The sequence below is a fragment of the Podarcis raffonei genome, chromosome 14, assembly GCF_027172205.1.
Source record: "Podarcis raffonei isolate rPodRaf1 chromosome 14, rPodRaf1.pri, whole genome shotgun sequence".
Taxonomy (NCBI): Eukaryota; Metazoa; Chordata; class Lepidosauria; order Squamata; family Lacertidae; genus Podarcis; species Podarcis raffonei.
Genome location: NC_070615.1, coordinates 5,293,377 through 5,314,329, shown reverse-complemented (window position 1 = coordinate 5,314,329; position 20,953 = coordinate 5,293,377). Strand labels below are relative to the sequence as shown.

Sequence of the window (20,953 nt, the reverse complement as noted above, 5' to 3'; positions counted from 1 at the left end):
ATGAGAGCGCATACTATGGGCTCACTTCCTTGTAGTGGCAAAAAGAGTTAAAACTAACATCCACTGAAGTAGCAGGCACTTCTTTTTTCAGTTCTAATTTTGTCCTGGTATATGATTTCTTGCTTAGAATTAAAGGGACAGGGAGAAGAGAACCGGAGGAAACAGATGACATACAATTAATTAATCAACTTGGAAGTGCTTGCTTCAGCCTTTGTTCCAGATTTGGTGATTGAGTACAGTTGTGTTTTTTTAACAAAGTAAGGAATGTGTCCAAATACATTTTAGTCTGAATGAGGAAAAAAATATATCTCCTTGTGCAGGCGTGTCTGGTCCAGCCTTTCCATTTGATTTTGGCCGCATTCCACACAGAACAAGGCGTCCTTTAAAGGAAATGATTGCAGGCAGCAAAAACCGGAATAGCACAGAGTCTTCTTCTGATGAGTGTAATGGAAACAAGCTGGCTTCCGAGATGCAGTTGAAGTTCCAGAGCCAACAGGAAGAGTTGGAGAGTCTCGAGAAGGAGCTGTTGAGTCAAAAGGTAACTGGTCTACAAGCTAGAGAGGAACAGTAGCTGGAGCTGGAGCCAGCATTGGCATCATATATGGCAGGTTTTGCCAAGCAGTGCAGGAAAACCTGCCTGGCACACATTAGAGGCTGGTGGTTTAGACTACAGTACAGCGCCTCTTGGGCTTGCCGATCAGAAGGTTGATGGTTTGAATCCGCTTAAGCGGGTGAGCTCCTGTTGCTCTGTCCCAGGTTCTGCCAACCTAGCATTTTGAAAGCACGCCAGTGCAAGGTACCGCTGTGGTGGGAAGGCAAATGGCGTTTCCGTGCGCTCTGGTTTCCGTCACAGTGTCCTGTTGCGCCAGAAGCTTGCCACATGACCTGGAAAGCTGTCTGTGGACAAACGCCAGATCCCTTGACCAGAAAATGAGATGAGCACTGCAACCCCATAGTTGCCTTTGACTGGACGTAACCATCTAGGGGTCCTTTTCCTTAGAGGCATGTTAGAAGATGTAATGAAATACTCCCAAATTTTTGTATGTGCATCTTCTGGGACCCAGCCCCAAGCATTCTACACCTGCCCTGAGTTCTTTATACTACAAATGTACGGTTGCCAGACCCAGGGACGGGCCAGGTTTTCCCTCTGTAGCCTATGTGAAGACAGTAACTAGTGTGCATTCTTCATTTAAAAAAATAGCTGGCTGACCTCTTAAATACATTTTTAAAGAATTACAGAGGCCTCACTGCTGCTAAGAACTTTGGGGGGAGGGGTTGTTTGTTTTTTGTCATGCACAAGAACTGAATAGAAACTCAGAGATGGCTGCTTAAAATGCTGTCCAGCCCAACATGGTTCTTGTTCCTTGGTGCAGCCTTTCCCACCCTCATTCCTCTAAATCTTGAGTGGGTGACATTTGTCTTCCCCCACACAATGCTGCTGAACTGTGGCTCTCATCAGCCCCAGCAAGCATGCCCAATGGCTATGGATGATGGGAGTTGCAGTTCTGCAGCATCTGGTGGGGCGAATTCCCCATCCGTGTTCTAGATGTTGCTGTGCTTCAATTCCCATCATCCCTGGCCATGCAAGCTAGGGCTAGAATCTGACAGCATCTGGAGAGTACTATGTTGGGGAAGGCTACCTGTTATCTACTTACCTGTAATTGTCCCCAATTCAAAGTCTTAAGCTGCCCAGAATTTTTTTTTAATGATTGTTGGTGTGGGGAGAGAGATTAACTTGCAGCAGAATTTTGATGTGCTTGGTTTAAAAATGCTTCCAGTTGCTATCCTAATTGTTCGTTTTGAAGATCTACTGTAGGTATGGCCAAAGGCTGGCATCTACCCAGAGATTTGATTCTTCTCTTTAAACAGAATTCAGTTTCATGTTCCAATGGTTTTAAAACTTTCCTCAATTTAAAAATTGGTGCAATGTCTGTCACGATGGTAGATGCACAAGTGATGGAAGTTAAGAGACCTCTTGGTTGCACAGACCTAGTTTATCTTTTATTTAACCAAATAGGTTTTTTTAAATTTGGTTTATTATTTATTGTAAAGCAAACCTCTAAGCGGTTTACAAAAATATAAAATATTGGGACCACTGCTTCTGCTCCCTCCACTTACCAACCATGTCTATCTGCCAACCCCTTTCCAATGCCCCCCTCCCCCGCCAGCCTGCTCCTGCTTCAGAATAGAGCTGCTGTGCTAAACCTCTGTGAATTGCTTGGTTAAAGCTTGTTGCAACTGCATTTAATGGAGGCAGGTGCTTCAGAGTAGCTTACTAAACCAGTCTGTGAAGCACCTCTCCTTCCTCCTGGCTGCCATTTGTCACACTGGAGTTGGCATGGTGGCCATGCAAACTGCAATGTGATGCAACATGATGTATATAGGAAGAAAACAAAAATATTCTCAGTAAAAATAATTAAGCACAAGCATATAAAAGCTGTCAAAGGAGGAATTAAAATCAACAGTAGCTAAGAGGTAAAGCACATCTAACTTGCGCATGCCACCGTGTTCACCAATATCCTTTTTTCCCTTCTCCTTAAAGGAACTTGTGCGGCTTCTGCAGCAGACTGTCAGATCTTCACAGTATGACAAATATTTTGTAGGGCATCTTTGTGATGGAGCCCCCAAAGATAAGTTAGAGCTGCTTCATGAAAAAGACAATCAGATATTGGGTCTCAACAACCAGCTTGAAAAGCTTAATCTGGAGAAGGACAGTTTGCGACAGGAAGTAAAGAATTTGAAATGCAAGGTGGGCGAGCTGAATGAGCAGCTGGGCATGCTTATGGAGACCATTCAAGCCAAAGATGAAGTGATCATGAAACTTTCCAGGGAGCTGAGTGAATGTGAGGGCCAGTCATCTGGCCAGAGTGGAGGATCAGTCCATTCACCCATGTCTTCTTCCATCAACAAAGAACTGCAGGAGCTTGACAGGCTGAAAGTAAGGAACATTTTTGCTTCAGTAGTGGAGGCCCTGAGAATTCCATGTGATGTGACCTTCTGTAGGCTGAATATTTTCAGGAAATCGTTTGAACCTTGGTTTGGAAGCAAGGCACTTACCACATTTCACTAATATTGGACACAAGGGCTAAGTTTGGTTGGTAAAAACTATCAAGTAGAGAATGCGAATGGAAGAGAAGTGGAATAAGGATCATTTGAAGGTGGCCCTGACTTGCCAGACCATGTTTTGGCATTGCATCTATCTGAGTTGAGCTGTAGGGGACCCAATTCTCAGATCACAACAGGTGTTGCAAACAAGGTTTAAGGAATGGGGTCACATCCATGAATAAGTAACAAAATGCCATAAGAGCAACAACATGAGAACACATATAGCATGATACAAATACAGATTAAAGAGAGAGCGACAATATATGTGGCAAGATGCTGCCTTATTTGACAACCTTCAGACCTGAAGAGTCTTAAGACAGAGCCCTGCAGAAACAGTCACAGCTTAATGATTTGAAAATATAGAACTCTTTTATAAACTTTCATTGCTTCCCTATTTCTTAATGCTTGAGACACATTTGATTTTTAAAGCAGAGCTTCTCAAGAAACTTAGCATGATCTTGAGTGATTGAGCAACAGTTGGAAGTCAGTGAGTCAGATCATTGTTTTGTCATTAGAGTTTCATTTTCCCTATAGTTGTATAAAATTGGAGAGTACAGTTTTACTAGTGGTCTAGCCCTAAAATGGTCCACTGTGTCAAGTTCTAATGAGTGTGATTTATAGCAGGCCTTTGAGTTCTTTGACTATCTAGCTCCCCACTTGAGCACTTTCTCTGTAATTCTGGAGTGCCTCCCCTCTGTGTCAATATACTGTTTTAAAAGCAAAAGAAAAGTGGAGCTTCTTGGGTCAAGCTTCACTAGTCCCTAGTGCTTGTATTCCTCATAATATATTTTTAAAATAACCTATATTTATCCATATCTTTTGTTCACAGGATAGTCTTCAGGGTTATAAAAACCAGAACAAATTTTTAAATAAAGAGATCCTAGAACTGTCTGCTTTACGGAGAACTGCTGAAAACAGAGAAAGAGACTTGATGACAAAGGTCAGCTTAACACAGATGCTCATTGTAAAGCTTTCACTTGACACTGGAAGTAAAATCCTGCTAGTTTTCATTGCCAGAAGTGAAAATTTCAAGCAATATATAGAAAGAGGAACTTAAAACATATTGTTATGCTGATTTGCAGAACCCTCTGTCTTTTTCTGGAATTGCAACATCCTTGTTTTATCTCAGAGGTGGGGAACTCTTTTTCAGTCTTAGGTTTGCAGCATTCCTTCATGGGCAGCCTTCCAGGCGACACACACCAGTTATGGGCAGGGCAGATGCACGTGGATGTGACTCTTACCTTTGTGCAGGAGATTGTAGCCATGCAAAAAATCATCAGTTACTGCACATACGGATCTCTACATCCTCCTTCCACACAACCGAGAGGCGTGCATTCTGGCCAAGCAAAAGCACTTGAGGAGGTGTTATGGTCTGGGGAGAATCCCAGGCATAAAGTTAGAGAGGCATTTGGCCTCTGGGACTGAGGTTTCTCAACCCTGTTTTATCTTCATGGGAGAGGGACAACTTGTGCATACACTCACTCACTCACTCACTCACTCACTCGCTTATTGAAATGGATTCCCATGCATCACTGAAATGTTTCTGCAAGTGCCAATTTGAAAGAATTCTTTGGTGTATTCTCTGCAGTATACAAGCCTTGAAGCCAAGCTCTGCCAAGTGGAAAGTAAGTATCTTATCTTGCTTCAAGAGATGAAGACCCCAGTTTGCTCAGAGGAGCAGGGTCCTTGTCATGATGTGGTGACCCAGCTCCTGGAAGATGCCTTGAAAGTGGACAGCAGTGAGCACCTGGAGCAGACATACTTCAAACCTCACATGGTCAGGTAAACAGAAGACTCTTGATTACTTCACATATGATACAACTATATAAATAAAGTAAAATTTTAAAACACCACAGCCTTTTCTGAGAGCTAGTGCAGTGTAGCAGCTGAGGGACTAAGCTGGCACTCACAGTTTTAAATCTCTTAACTGCAACTATGTCTTTGCCTGGTTGCCCTTTGGCAGTCCTTTTGGACCCGAAAGAGGGCAGAATCGGGGTGGGGTGATAGGGGGCGCAAGTAGGCATGCTCCACCAGCACACATGTACTAGGATAATACAAGACTCGTGTTGTTGGGATTGTCGTAAGAGTTATGGAACTACCTCAGTGGTTGAGCGCCTGGGTTCAGTCCCTCAGTTTCCAGGAGAGAATCCCCTGCCTGAAATCCTGGAGAGCTTGTGCTGAATTGGTGTAGAGTAGACTTTAGATGCCATACACTGAGTGTATGTAGATTGGTCCATCTGGCTCAGTATTGTCAACACTGACTGGCAGCAGTTCTTGGATAATATGCTTATGAAGGACAATTGTCTGGAGTTCTACTATTTTTAGTATACTAACCACTCCCTCTTCTCTCCTCATAGCCTTCTTCCTTTTCCTTTCTTGTTTTGATCTATTCTCTTTCTTTATTGTTATTACTGCATTTTGTGTACTAGAAAGTGAACATAAAGGCAATTACCAGGGGGAAAAATTGACTGGCAATGACTCCAGAATTCTAGACCTTCCCTTCTCTACATGGAGATGCTGTAGGCATAACCTAACACCTTCTGCATGCAAAGCATGTGCCCTAGATAGTTCTGTGCTAGCTGGTCATTTGTCTGACTTGGTAGAAGGCAGTTTCCTATGTTCTTGTGTGAAGTGTTGTTGTGTGATGTTAAGACACCAATGCCAAATACTTTCTTTACTTTTGCATTTGGAATGGGTGCCAGTAGCATCGTATTTTCTTTGGGGAACAGTGGGACTGAATTTAACACCCTTTTAGGGTGAGCTGCTCTAAGCTAGAACTTCTGCAACCTCCCTGGCAAGATAACCCCTTAAATATTTTTAAACATTTTGTGGGTTCAATGTGTGTGTGAAAGAGGGGTGTACCAACCCTTAAATAATTAGTTGCAAAGCCTGGATTAACTTAATTAACTCAAGTATAATCAGCATGTTTTCTAACTTGAGAAATTTTTTGTCTGAACACTTATAAGAAGTATTTAACTAATATAATATAATATAATATAATATAATATAATATAATATAATATAATATAAACATCCTTCACCAAAAGATTTCAGGATGGTTCACAATATATTTGGAAATATTCTCTAAAACAGGAGACTGGAAACTGGAGGTGAAGGAAGATCACTGAGTGCTGTTGGGAAAGGGGAGGATAGAGAAGTTCCAAGCTCTGAGTCCTATACCTTGCCATTGGAAAAGAATGGTTAAAATGTGTGAGACTAGAAACTTTTAATTTCACAGTGTGATGGCATTACCATTCTGGTGAGGCATTCAATAATTTTGGCGAGCACAGGTGTAATTAAATCCTTAGCATTGTCATTGGCAATTATTTTGCTATTAAATCTGTAACATATGCTTTGAAGTGTTAAATCAGTGTAAGAGACCACCTTATCCCTTATACATCCAATAGATTGCTGTAGTCTGCAGAAGAATTTCTCCTGCAAGACCCAAAGATCTTAGAGCAAGACTTTCAGAGTGGCCACCTCTGTTCTATGGAATAGTATTCTTGTTGAGATACGACAGACTCCCACTATTTATCGTATTTTTCGCCCTATAGGACGTACTTTTTCCCCTCCAAAAATGAAGGGGAAATGTGTGTGCATCCTATGGGGTGAATGCAGGCTTTCGCTGAAGCCTGTAGAGCGAGAGGGGTTGGCGCACACCGACCCCTCTCGCTCTCCAGGCTTCAGGAAGCTATCCGCAAGCCTTGAGAGCCCGGCGGGAGTTCCCGCCGGGCTCCCAAGGCTTGTGGATAGCAGCCTGTTCTGGGGGCTGGGGTCGGGGGAAGCTCGGGCTTCCCCCGCCCCAGCCCCGCAAGCTCCAGGAGCGATGGCGAGGTTGCGCAACCTCGCCTTCGCTCCTGGACCCCCAGCCCCGAGGCTAAAAACAAAGCCAGGACAGCTAGCGGGATCTATCCCGCTCGCTGTCATGGCTTCTTTGCTCTTTGGGGCTCGGGGGGGGGGATAATTTCCCCCCTTTATTCCCCCCCCCCAAATAAGTGCGCCCTATGGGCTGGTGCGCCCTATGGGCTGGTGCGCCCTATAGGGTGAAAAATACGGTACACTTTCCAGAAACAATTGAAGATATTTGTGTTCTGACAGGCTTTCCCACGTTTTTCCCATGACTGTCCATTTGCTAGGGTTTTTGTCTTGTTTTAAATGTATTTGTAGGCTTTGTATTTTTCACTGTTCATAATTACCTTATATGCAAATTTGAGACAGTGGCTTAAAAGATGATTGATAAATTAACAATAAACAAACAAACAGCAGCAACAACAACAACAACACATACCTAAAGGGTAAAGGACTCCTGGACAGTTAAGTCCAGTCAAACTTGACTATGGAGTGCAGTACTCATTTCACTTCAGGCCAAGGGAGCCAGCATTTGTCTACAGATAGATTTCTGGGTCATGAGGCCAGCATGACTAAACCGCTTCTGGTGCAACAGGGCACTGTGACAAGTGCCAGAGCACATGGAAACGCTATTTACCTTCCTGCCACAGCGGTACCTATTTATCTACTTGCGCTGATATGTTTTCGCACTGCTAGGTTGGCAGGAGCTGGGACAGAGCAACAAGAACTCATCCCATCACACGTACTCAAACTGCTGACCTTCCTATCAGCAAGCCCAAGAGGCTCAGTGTTTTAGACCACAGTGCCATCTGCTCCCTTACTAAAATGAATGAGTTAACAGAATGAGGGGGGGGGGGACATAGTGCATTTATCTGAGCTCACAAAAGATATAGCAGACTTCCAGAATATCATCTTTCTCTTGCTTGAGTTTTTTTCATTCCTAAAGATTCCCAGTTAATCAGATTTCTCTCTCCTTTACAGTGAATATGATATTTATGGGTTTCAGACAGTCCCAGAGGACGACGAGGAAGAGAAGCTGGTAGCGAAGGTTCGGGCCTTGGATCTGAAATCCCTCTCCCTTACTGAAAACCAGGAGATGTCCACAGGGGTGAAGTGGGAGAACTATCTGGCTAGTACCATGAACAGGGAGATGGTGCGTTCTGTGGAACTCAAGAACCTCATTCGGTATGGGATTCCGCATGCCCACCGCTCCCAGATGTGGAAATGGTGCATTGGCCTTCATGTAAAGAAGTTCAGAGAACACATGGACCCGGGCTACTTCCAATCACTGCTTCAGAATGCCCTGAAGAAGCAGAACCCGGCTTCAAAGCAGATAGAGCTAGATCTTCTGCGGACTTTGCCCAACAACAAGCATTACTCTTCTCTGACATCTGAAGGAGTGCAGAAGCTGCGGAATGTCTTGCTTGCATTTTCTTGGCGGAACCCAGACATAGGATATTGCCAGGGTCTCAACAGGTAGAATCTGTTTTCTTCATTTTCTGTAGTCATTCGGCATGTCTCACTTTTGTTTATTTTTTAAAAAAGAAATATTTATTGTCATTTTGTTATGAGAGGAGAAACATAAATTACATAGAGATTCCCCTTTATCACCACAATAGGAACTGGTGATATTTATTGTTAAAGCAAAAGGCTGGGTGATCTAAAATAGGAGTTAAAGGCAACCGCAAATGAGCTAAATGTGATTGCCATTTATGCCATATTCAAAGGGTCAGCTGTAGAAACAGATTACTTATTTTGCTAATGTGAGCCCATGAAGTTTTCAGGATGGGTAAGGCGTTAAGAGTGGGTTGCCAGTGTGGTGTTGTGGTTAAGAGCGGTGGTCTTGTAATCTGGTGAACGGGGTTCGCTTCCTTGCTCCTCCACATGCAGCTGCTGGGTGACCTTGGGCCAGTCACACTTCTCTGAAGTCTCTCAGCCCCACTCACCTCACAGAGTGTTTGTTGTGGGGAAGGAAGGGAAAGGAGATTGTTAGCCACTTTGAGACTCCTTCGGGTAGTGATAAAGTGGGAACGCCGCCATCCCACTGTCTCCCGAAGTGGTTTGGAGGCTGACGGCAGGGAGACCCCGCCGCCAGCCCCGCAAGCTCCGGGGACAGTGGGGAGGCGCAGCGTGTCTTCCCGCTGTCCCCGTACCTGATCTGAAGGCGGGTGGCGGGGAGAAGAGCGCTTCTCCCCGCTGCCAGCCCCGCAAGCTCCGCGGACAGCTGGGAGGCGCAGCGTGTCTTCCTGCTGTCCCCGGACCTGATCTGAAGGCGGGCGGCAGGGAGAAGAGCGCTTCTCCCCGCTGCCTGCCCCACAAGCTCCGGGGACAGTGGGGAGGCGCAGCGCGTCTTCCCGCTGTCCCCAGACCTGATCTGAAGGCAGGTGGGAGAAGAGCGCTTCTCCCTGCTGCCAGCCCTGCAAGCTCTGGGGACAGCTGGGAGGCGCAGCGCGTCTTCCCGCTGTCCCTGGACCTGATCTGAAGGCGGGCGGCGGGGAGAAGAGTGCTTCTCCCCGCTGCCTGCCCCGCAAGCTCCGGGGACAGCTGGGAGGCGCAGCGCGTCTTCCCACTGTCCCCGGACCTGATCTGAAGGCGGGCTGCGGGGAGAAGAGCGCTTCTCCCCGCTGCCGGCCCCACAAGCGCCTGGGGGGGGAAATAATTTTTTTTTCTTTATTCCCCCCCCCCAAAAAAACTTGGTGCGTCCTATGGGCCGTTGCGTCCTATGGGGCGAAAAATACGGTATGTTTAAACAAGCCAAGCAGCACTCGTTTTAGCCCTTCTCTGTGGTCGATGCATATATTAGTGCCGGTCACTTACCAGCATCAGTTTTAATGGCACCCAGACTCTTGCAGTTTTGCAATATGAGATTGTTCTGTTTTATCTTCTGTCTTTCAGACTGGTGGCAATTGCGCTTCTCTACTTGGAGCAGGAAGATGCCTTTTGGTGCCTAGTTACAATAGTGGAGGTCTTCATGCCTCGGGACTATTATACTAAAACCTTACTAGGCTCCCAGGTATGGAGTGTGCCGGCATGCAAATTCAGCCCCTAAAGGCCTAGTTCTCTCAAACACCAGAAGAGGAATCTTGGTAGGGGCTTAAGTGATAAGCTCTTTCTCCATACATGCAACAAATACACATCCCTGCATATAGAAAACTCACATACTGAAATGGAAGTTAGGCTAGAACCTGTTGCCCTGACTTGGTGGATTATTACACACAGGAAGTCTTTCCTTTTGTTTTGCATGTAAAAACATCCAGTCACGTGAATCTCCAGCTGCAATCTGGCTCTTTTGGTTATGAGCCACATGCTTTTTTTGAGAATTAGACATACTAGTCAGCTTGTATGTATTTAGATTTTTGCTCTTTCACACTGATAAATGTCCCTTCTGCCAGTGTATATTATATTTCTGCATATGGGGTTCTTGTTCTATAGAAATTATCCCTACTTTTAAGTGCCACCTTTTTAATCAGATACCAGTTTGCTCTGGCATTAGAGATTCAGTCACCCTCCTTTAAGGCCTTGTGAGGCTGCCATTTTATTTTATTTTAAAAGATAGTACCGTTTGTTCCATTTTTTTCTGAATGAGTTTTCCTTTGTCTTGCACTCCTTTAGGTTGACCAGAGAGTCTTCAAGGACTTGATGAGTGAGAAACTCCCTCGGCTGCATGCCCACTTTGAGCAATACAGAGTGGACTACTCACTCATCACCTTCAACTGGTTCCTTGTTGTGTTTGTAGACAGTGTGGTCAGCGACATACTCTTCAAGATATGGGACTCTTTTTTGTACGAGGGGCCAAAGGTACATTGCATAACCCTGAATGTTTCCTGATGTTTGTAGGACCTGTGGGTAAAGCTGAGCTGAGATGCCACCCAGTGGGATGTTCTCCTGCCAAACATTAGTGAAATGAATAGGAGCTGTGCAATAGCTCCGTTGTCCCATTCATTTCCGTGTGCCTTGGGTAGGAGAATTTTCTCTTGGTTGTGCTCTGTATCTCTCATGACTGCTGATGAAACAATTGCTTGAGGAAAGAAATTGAATTGCTGGCAATGTTCAGACTAAGCTACGATTTAGCACATGAGTAGGCAAACTAAGGCCCAGGGGCCGGATCCGGCCCAATCGCCTTCTAAATTCGGCCTGCGGACGGTCCGGGAATCAGCATGTTTTTAAATGAGTAGAATGTGCCCTTTTAAACAATGTATCTCTGGGTTATTTGTGGGGCCTGCCTGATGTTTTTACATGAGTAAGAATGTGTGCTTTTATTTAAAATGCATCTCTGGGTTATTTGTGGGGCAAAGGAATTCGTTAATCCCCCCCCCCCCAAATATAGTCCAGTCCCCCACAAGGTCTGAGGGACCAGCCCCCTGCTGAAAAAGTTTGCTGACCCCTGATTTAGCATAATGTGAATGAGCCTTAAACTTGGCAGTTCCCTCCTCCAGTACAGCCACGAGGAGATAGGAAGTTTTGGTTTCTGTTTTAACTAACTGCAGTTTAATGTTATGGCTGCACCCTGGCCAGCTGTGTCCAGTCAACTATGACTTACTGAAACCATCTTCAAACCTTGGTTTGTGAAGTTGACTTGTTTCAATATAAGATAGTTCGGATTAATCACTGTTTAGGGTTCAGACATAATGCTAAACTGCAGCCAAGCCAGGAGAAGGGGAGGAGAGGAGAGGAAGGGGAATGAATGAACAGCCTGAGTCTTGTTCACAATAGTTGAGTGTTATGTCCAAACCAGACTATGAAGTGTTAATGTTTTCTGAAGACTATCTTTCATACTGCTTAGAGAATTTGATAGGATGGACTAAATTTACCTCTGGAAGGATATTGACAAATAGTTCTGTGTGAATTCCATGAGACTCTGCTGTTGCACTATAATGAAACATCTCACCAATCTCTGCTTTCCTTGTGAAAACCAGGGTTCTAGTCCTTGTGCCTTGAATGCATATGGGCAGTGCCTCATGGAGTTTCTGAAGCCAACAGAGTGGGAAGCGAGACTAACCATAATTTTCTAGTAGTTGAGGGGATGAGGCTTTTGTGGCCTAAATAGTTCGTGATCTCTTCCATGCAGTTAACTGAAGTGGCAGGGAATTTTAAACACTGCTCATTCTCTTTTGTAACCTGATGTTTGTCAAACATTTAGGTAATGTTCCGGTTTGCTTTGGCGCTCTTTAAATACAAAGAGGAGGAAATCTTAAAACAGCAAGACTCGATGTCCATATTCAAGTACCTCAGATACTTCACTCGCACAGTCCTTGATGCTAGGTAAGGGCCTTTTTGGAAGTTGGAAACTGCTTGCTTAGAAAGAATATCTATGTTCTGGTTTTATTCAAGTCTCTGACTTGACCTTCATTCCATGCGCTCAAATTAAAACAATTTAGTGTGAAGTTTTCTGTGCTGCCTAATTTTCCAAAGAAACTCAAGGCAGCTAACAAATTGGTAACAAAATAGTATAAAACAAACAATAATTCTCATTTGAAGCCCTATAATTCAACCGAACATTAACAAACTGAAAACAAACAACAGTTCCAGAACAGCCATCAAAATTGATTCGTTTGATTTGATTTATTGTGTTTCTATGCTGCTTTTTATTCAAATGATTCCCAAAGCAGCTTATAAACAAGAAATAGCAATAACATCACAAATCCAGCATAAATAATATAAATCAATTAACAAATAATCAATAAAACAATTACAACCTATAAAATACTCTTAGCAAAGCAGCAACTAAAAAATAAGCTGTCATTGACGGGCTGGATGCAGAGGAGTGGGGGGAAGCACGAGCTGGGGAACCCCCAAGGGAAGAAGACCCAGAGCCAGGGGAGTCCTGGTGGGATGACCATGAGTGGTCAGAGGGAGAAGACTGGGGGGAGGAGGTGTCAGAAGCTGAAGAGGCAACAGGGTTTAGTGAGCAGGAAGAGGCGGTGGCAGAGGGCAGTGCAGAATCAGAGGCAGAAGTGGAGGCTAGAAGGTGGGGGGCAAGAGGCCTACCTGCTGAGACCAGCTCCCCTCCCAGAACCTGAAGAGTTATGAAGAGGGCAGAGCAAAGACAGACAAGGAGAAGTCATCTCAAGTTGTTTCAGAAGAACCTGGGGGAGGAGGAGACTTAGAGAGCAGTGGGAAGGCAAGGACCTTCAATCCTTGCAACTGCCTCATTCGGGCAAGACCTACTGGGAAGTGTATTACCAGCTGCCTAGCCTAGTTCTTAGAGCAAGGTGCAGGCAATAGGTTCTTTTGAATCACAGCAGATGGAGAACCAATAGGGCACCAGGTAAAGAAGGAGGCAGTTTATTAATTGATAAATATTAATAATATGACACTATAAGCTAGACTCTAAGCACAAATACAAACAGTTATAGAGACAGATAAAGATAAATAATCATATAAGCTCAACTGCACGCCCTGCCAGCTGCTAAGAGACTGCTGTCAACCCTTCAGGCTGGTGGGCAGGTCACACACCCAGGTGGTAAATGAGCTGGTCCCTGCACTGCTGATTCTTCAGTCCCTCTTCAGTTCACCTTCAGTTCTTCTCCCTCTGGTTCCTCAGTTCTTCAGTGCTTCTTCTGGAACTCCCTCCTTTGCTGAGATGGGTAGCATTTATAGACACTGGACAGGCTCAATAGCTGGCTGTGCAGGTGCTCTTAATGATGTATATTTTCCTTCCTTCATATTTTCGGGGGGACGGACCAAGTTCATGTCTGGGTGCCAGCTTCATGGCTGGGTTGAGGTAGGCCTGTTGCACAGTTGACTCCTTATCAGGCCAGCTGGCTAGCCTCTGGTTGATGCTAACTTCTAATTATGCAAGTAGATTTATAGTCTTCTTCATTATATTGATAGATTTATAGTGGCATCTTGCGCTAAGTGCTCATTATAAATTGTATATCAGAAGCCCTCATTATATAGACTGATATATAGCAAAGCTGCATTGGAAGCAAGCACACCACCTAGCGATTGCTTTCTGCACTGCCACTACATTTCAGATAGATATATAATGAGTTACTGCTGCAAATACCTCGAGATCAGGAGACACCACTTTTGGGCATTGTTTCAGAAATACAGGAAGAGTTGCTGTGCTCACTAGGCCTGAACTGTTTTGCTTCTTCTTTGAATAAAGAGTTAACTTTACTGACACCTGGTGAGTTATTGCTGACCGGCTCCCAGTTCCCGCCTTGACATAAGCTAAACATCACAATTACAGCAGATGTCATATTAACACATTATAGACAGCATTTATAATCTATAAAACAATATTAACCCAAAAGGAACCCCAAAGCTAGCAAATTAAACAGGTATCTGGCTGGCTACCTAAAAAACTCAGACTCTTACAACTACCTAAAGCAGTATAATGATTGGGCCTGACATGCCTTGCTTTTCCACCGATGGGTGCCACAACAGGAAAAGGCCTTAAGAAAAAAGGGGGGGGGAAATTTTAGGTCTAATTTGAACAACCTGGGCTTTTAAAAGCTTTAAATTAGCATTTATATTAAACTATAAGCAGGCAAATGGAAATGTAAACAGTATTTATTTTTAATCTTCTCCATCCTTCTACAGTTGTACCTTGGTTGTCAAACGCCCTGGAACTCAGACGTTTTGGCTACTGAATGTCGCAAACCTGGAAGTGACTGTTCTGGTTTGCGAACTATTTTTAGAAGCCAAATGTCCGACAGGGCTTCCGCGGCTTCTGATTGGCTGCAGGAGCTTCCTGCAGCCAATCAGAAGCTGCGATTTGGTTTTTAAATGTTTTGGAAGTCGAACGGACTTTCAGAATGGATTCTGTTCAACTTCTAATGTACTACTGTATTCTACAGATGGCAAGACAGCTTATAAATACAATTAAAACCTTAAAAGCAGCATTAAATAGATAAATCCAACATTATTAAATGCCTAGTTAGGTGATAAGTGTTCCACTCACCTGGGGCTGGGAAGACATAAGATTTGGCAGTGGGGAGAACATTCCACAGACGGTGGACCAAACACCCCCTGGCCGACTAAATTCAACTAGCTACAGTCAGGTTTCTGAACTCTTCATAGACTTGATGTCATTGTTTATGCTGTTCCTGCCTCTACTATGTGGACCCCAATCATACATTACAGTACTAACGCAAATACAAAACTTTTACTATAATACAGACACTAGCCGTGCCCATTTTACACACAAAGTAGTATGAGTTCTTTAAGATTTTTGTGATGTGTAAGTAATAGGAGAATTATGGGGAAATGCTGCAGGAGCTCATCTTCCTGATAAATGTGCATTTAGGTTCATTGAGTACAGTGAAGTTACACTGAAACAGCAAGAAGTTTTTTCTAGGCAAAGATAGATAGAATATTTTCTTTGTTCACAAAAGTACATGCCTTGTTTCTTTTTTCAAGTTGTAGTTCTTTGTTTCTTTTTAACCTTTGAAAATGATGTATACTTCTAGGCAGATTTTGAGGGGGAAATAAGCAAATAGCATCCAGTTCCTCTCTGCCATGACAGATGAAATGTTTCATCATAAACAAAGGAGACAGAATGATGAGAAACAGCTGGAACCTGCAGCACTGCTTGAGTAGACCAAGCATGGCTTCTCAGGAACATGAGATTTCCTCTCTTTGTAAACTGCATCTAGACTTGGAGCTGCAGCTAATTTCTACAAGCTGGGAGCATTTGAGCAATTTTGAATTTGCAAATTGTGTGTCCAGTTAAATTTAGGAACGTGAGAGAGGTTTTTGTTTTGTTTAGCAAAGCTACCCAAGTAGGTTTGTGGGCTTGCACTGAATGATACATATTTGAGGTCAACAGACTTCTAACTTGCAGAATCTGCTTTGTGGGAGTCAGAAATCCTTGCTAATCTACTGCAGATCACTCCCAATCTACTTTATGCCACCTATGATTTAACTAGACAAACTTAGGCAGCAGGGGGGGAAATCATCTCTTTTGTACACTCCTTCCACATCTTTAGTGGGTTTACACTTCGTTGCCCTTTAGAAAGGGTTCTGTGTACCTTTTCAGCTCCATGAAAATCAGAAACTTTAAGACCTCATCTATTCCATATTGTTTCAATATGTGGGAAAGGCGAGGCTCTCCTCCTACAGTCTAGCCCAGTGTTTCTCAACCTTTTCCCAACCATGGCCACATTCCAACCTTGTTTCCTTCCTAGGCCAGGCTCCCTCATCCCTGGTTATCATTTGTTCATGAGTTTTGTGCTCTTGATCTTGAGAGAAGAGTTTTGGGAGTGTCTTGCAACTGCTGAAATCTGTTTGGGACTGAACTTTGGTGGATTACACAACAAACCCTTTTTAAAGGAATCTGGTTGGTCATCTGCATTTTCTATATATATATTTTTTTTATTCCAGGAAACTCATCAGTATTGCTTTTGGGGATCTGAATCCCTTTCCATTGCGCCAGATAAGAAATCGGAGGGCCTACCACCTGGAGAAAGTCCGCCTGGAGCTCATGGAACTTGAAGCCATTCGGGAAGACTTCTTGCGTGAGCGGGAAACTAACCCAGATAAAAGGGACCTCATTAGTGATGATGAAGAAGATGGTTGAGGAACCCCCAGGGGCCAAGACTCTTTCTGGAAGCTTGACCAAAGTTTTGTGGAGTGGCCTCTTCCTTACGGATCCAGCAAAACTAAGCAACGTCAGCTGGAAATTTGCAGGACAGATTTCCAAGTTTTTAGCATGCCGTTGCAGAAATCTCCACCCCCCACCAAAATTTCTCTTTCTGTTTACCTTTTTTGCCAGAGTGTTAAAGAGCACTTTTTCTTGCACCTTGCATCTCAGCTGCCACTTTCCCCCTTCTTTGAAGGACTCATTTTTGAAGTGCCTACACATAGGAAGCAGTAGCACAAAGTCCTTAATCTTTTTAATATCCACCATCTTACACTTATTTCCCTGTTGCTTTCCCCACTCTTTCCCCTGCCCCAAAATCCATTTGGGAGAATCACTCCTCATTAGCCTTGAGTATATTGAACTAAGCTGGCATTTTTCATTTGCCAACTAGCATTGGCAGTCCATCTGTTTGTTTAAAACCAGCCCAAATATTGACAGATCTTCAGCATATCTGTGCACGTACTTCAAAACTATGAAAATGTGAAGAGGCCACATGAGGCCAGTCAAAAGCCTTTCAGTGCTTTTGCCAGGAAGCAAAGTCCTCTGAAGACATCATTCCATTAGTCCTAGTGGCTCTGTTTTTAGCAAGAAGAATTGCTGAAGTCTGTTTTCACATAGTGCTAAGTGAGCACCTTGAGAACTATTAATAAGGCTGCCTTGGACACCATTGGTCTATCTCTCTTTAAGAACTGGAAGGCAAGAAGTAGTTCTGCTGGAAAAGTTTTCTCTGGATACTACAGGAATGAAGGAAATGGTGCTTTCTTGCTTACATGATACTCTTAAAGGCATAGGAGCCCTCTCCAGGATGGCAGAAGGATATGTTGTGTTTTGCCGGCACCTACCTGTTCTGGCCAGGTGAGGGTGCTCTTGCCTGATGGGCTTCCCCCTCCATGTAATCCCAATGAGCCCTTAGACCTTGGAGATTTATATTGAGAAGCATTTTTTTTAAAAAATCAGTGGCAGATTGCTCAACTAAGCAAGCATGTTGGTTTCACTTAATGACCTGTGAAAGTGCTATAAATTTACCTGATTTTTCTGCCACAGAGAGGTTTGGCATAGATTAACCCTAGAAGAATCAAACAATGTGAATTGTGTATTTGCTTTCTCTTATGAAAGGTTTAATTTCTGATAATATTTAAACTTGTTTTTTCTTTTTGCACCTCTGTACTTCTTTCTGTTGCACATTTTTAGGTGCTTGGCTCCTGTCATTTTGCTGAAACTTAACGCCAGTGAAATTACAGGTGGATTCCTTCTATTGTATTATTCTGACCTTTGCAGAAATATGTGTTATCTTAGATACAGTTGATGAACCTGGAGAAAATGAAGGCAGACGGTTCATTACTTTGAGGGATGGGTGTTCTTTTTCATTATTAAAGATGACTGTGCTGAGACCCTCCCCTTCATCTTTCCCACACTTGATGTGCCTTTTTATTAGGCAGTATAATTCTCAAGAAAAAATGGTAGACTACAGTGGGGAGAAGGGAAAAATAATACCCCACCTTGTCCTCATTAGAAGACACGGATATGAATGCAATAATAATAATAATTTTATTATTCATGTAAAAAAGAATTCCTTCCTTACATGCTGCCCTTCCAAAAGTTGCCATGGCCTTTTCAGCCCTGAGAATGTTTACCTTCATCCAACAAGTGGCCTGCAGTCAAGATTCCTTTCTCTGAAGAACAGTTTCCTCACCTGCCACCTTGTAAGCTGCTCTTGACAGCAAAGGCTTAGAGATCATTTGCAGGAGTGGCGTGCAGGGAATGCGGAGAGAAAGAGCACCTCTCTACTTATTTGCAAGAATCAGTGAGCATGTTATAAAGCCTCTTTTTCCAGACTGTTGCCATCTTCTTTCTGATGGTTTCTAAAATGTATCATTAATTGACAATTTCATTGTGAGGTTGTTGGAGCTAGGGAATATTTTGGCCATGAAATTTTCACCTGTGCTGATAGCAGTGCAAAAGTGTACCATTTTATTTCACTCTTTGTTTTATGTGGCATGTCAGCTTGGTACTATCAGGCAACACTCTCCTTTGATGGCAGGATCAGAACCATCTGTGGGGCAAGCAAGGGAGGACACAGGAGATAGATACAGTGCAAGCTGAACAGATGGGCCTCGGAATACATTAATGCCACTTACCGTTTTTAAATACATTGTACCTGAATAATACTAAGATTCCTCTGTGTAGTATTATAGGTACTGTATCTCCAATTCCTGTTGTAAGGAGTGTTGAAACCCACAGATGGAACTACTTGAATTTATGCCAGGCTGTCAGATTTTCTTAACTGTTTTCTGATAGGGCTGAAAGAGTCTCAAACCAAATGTGGGGTAGAATATTTTTGTTTTTTTAGCACTTGCTTGTTAAAGGGGATCCATCTGTGTTCTTTGAAACTCCTAATTTGGATAGTGAATAGTAGTTGAAACACCCGACTTTTATATGCTTGAAGAATTCCCACAAACAACTAAACATAGGTGATGGTGGAGAGTGAGACAGCACCCATTGTGCCAATGTTATTTTGTAGGCTGCTGCAAATCCTCCTCAGTTTTGTAGCATCTTTGAGTCTACTAGTGCCAGATTGTTAAGGATGTTCGACTAGTTAAACAGAAAAAAAGGATTATTGCAAATGCTTTCCCACTGCAAAGACGGTTATGTTCAGTGCACCTGAACTCACATGTGAAAGAGTTGTCGTCGTTCTCCCGGGGGGGGGGGGGTGTGGACCCACGTTGGAAATTGGATGACCAGCTCCTGCTGCCTGACATTTGTATGCTGGCCTAGAAATCAAACCCGTGAGATAGACCACAGTTCTGTGAGATGATTCCAAGCCTCAAACTGTAGGATAGAACAAGGCAAGAATATTTGAGAACCTAAGAGCAGAGTTCAACAAAGAAAGTTTGAACAACCTCCCCACACCCCTGCCCGCTGCCGCCCAATATGTGCCATCTTTTTCAGGTCTCATTTACTGCAATGAGGTTTTTCTGTTACTCTTTCTTTTTTTGTAAAGAATTTCAAAATGTGTTACATATTATATATGCAAAGTATCTTATGCATGATTTCTCTTATAAGTATTGTATAATCCACACCGCTGAAGCCGTTTGTGCAAGTTTCCAAGTCACAGACCAATTTTTTATTACACTAGAGGCAGAGAGAATAGGGATCAAGTAGTACATGCCTAGCCCTGTACTGCACAGTAGGCAGATTTTCTCTATAGTTGTCAAGTGCTACTCAGTAGGCAGAAACTGATCGTGCCCAGTGCCCTTAATCTAGAACAGCATTTGCCAACCTGGAGCCTTTCATGTGTGTTGGACTACAACTCGCATGAGCCCCAGCCAGCACACCCATACAATGCTGGGGCTCATCAGAGTTGTAGTCCAAAACATCTGGAGGGCGCTGAGTTGGCCAGGGCTGATCTGGAGCATCTTTCGTGCAAGCCTGGCTAAAATGAATAGGAAGTGTGGATGAGCCTTCCTCTTTTGAGTGGGGCTTACATGGAATATGTTCCTAGTGGAAAGTCCCTTGTTAAACATTGAACTTGAACAACTCTTTCCTCTTCCTACAGCTACACTGTAGTTGTCTTCTGCATTCGCACGAGGAATTAGGCTTGTCGTTTGTCCGAGCCATTACAAACCACTACTTAGTCAATTTGACAAACACATTCATAATCATGCTTTGCTTTAGTCCCTCATGAAGAAATTTAAAAACTTGTTTCTCTTTTGGTGTTGTTAAACTTTTGTACAGCTCTTAACTCATCCCTTGGGAAGTATTATGTATTAGAAACAACCAGGGATGCGGCACAATTAATGGGTTGCATCCTTGAAATGTAACCTGGTTCTGTACTGGAAATCTTTGCCAAAAACAATAAAAATCAGTAATTTTGTAATGCTTTAGTTTGACTTTGCTGCTAAAATTGAGACTAATAGCGATTTTAAATCCTGCGTGGGTGTTCTGGGACTCTTTCCAGGGCCTTCAGGCTGGAAGGTTCTGGGGGGTAGTTAAGCCTCATTTAGTACCAATAGGAGCTAAATATTACTCTGCCTGGGAAGAGCTTGGTCTGGGGAGCAGCAGTTGATGTGGCCGGTGGTGATGACAGTGAGCGGAAGACCAGCATATACATCCTTTTGGAGGAAGCCTGAGATTCTTCACACAGCCATGTTCTAGCGTTTTCTCGACCCTTCTTTCCTGTGCTGAGAGTGGGGGAGGAAAGGAGCGGAATCAGGACTCTGTTGCAGAGCAGGAGATGCAACCCCTGCTCCTTCTCTTACCAGTGTCTGTGGCTACTCAAACTTCTCCCCTTCACTCTCACTCTCTGCCGATGATTCCTCCCTTTCCCACCAGTCTGAACCTGGTTCAGAATCCCCTTCCCCCTCAGGTTCCTCCTGCACCACTGGCTGCACCACTCTTCCTTGTCCAGCC

General features: G+C 43.7%; 1 protein-coding gene across 1 annotated transcript in view; it reads left to right on the top strand.

Annotated features, from left to right (window-relative positions):
- TBC1D2B (TBC1 domain family member 2B) overlaps positions 1 to 20,420 on the top strand; it is a 36,833-nt gene extending 16,413 nt beyond the window's left edge. Inside the window, exons 5-13 of the mRNA XM_053364343.1 lie at positions 321 to 538; positions 2,543 to 2,938; positions 3,935 to 4,045; positions 4,694 to 4,887; positions 7,936 to 8,430; positions 9,850 to 9,967; positions 10,567 to 10,752; positions 12,095 to 12,216; positions 16,285 to 20,420. Of these exons, the coding sequence (XP_053220318.1) occupies positions 321 to 538; positions 2,543 to 2,938; positions 3,935 to 4,045; positions 4,694 to 4,887; positions 7,936 to 8,430; positions 9,850 to 9,967; positions 10,567 to 10,752; positions 12,095 to 12,216; positions 16,285 to 16,480 (2,036 nt within the window). The 3' untranslated portion in view covers positions 16,481 to 20,420. The remainder of the gene's footprint in view (positions 1 to 320; positions 539 to 2,542; positions 2,939 to 3,934; positions 4,046 to 4,693; positions 4,888 to 7,935; positions 8,431 to 9,849; positions 9,968 to 10,566; positions 10,753 to 12,094; positions 12,217 to 16,284) is intronic.
- The last annotated feature ends 533 nt before the right edge of the window (positions 20,421 to 20,953 follow it).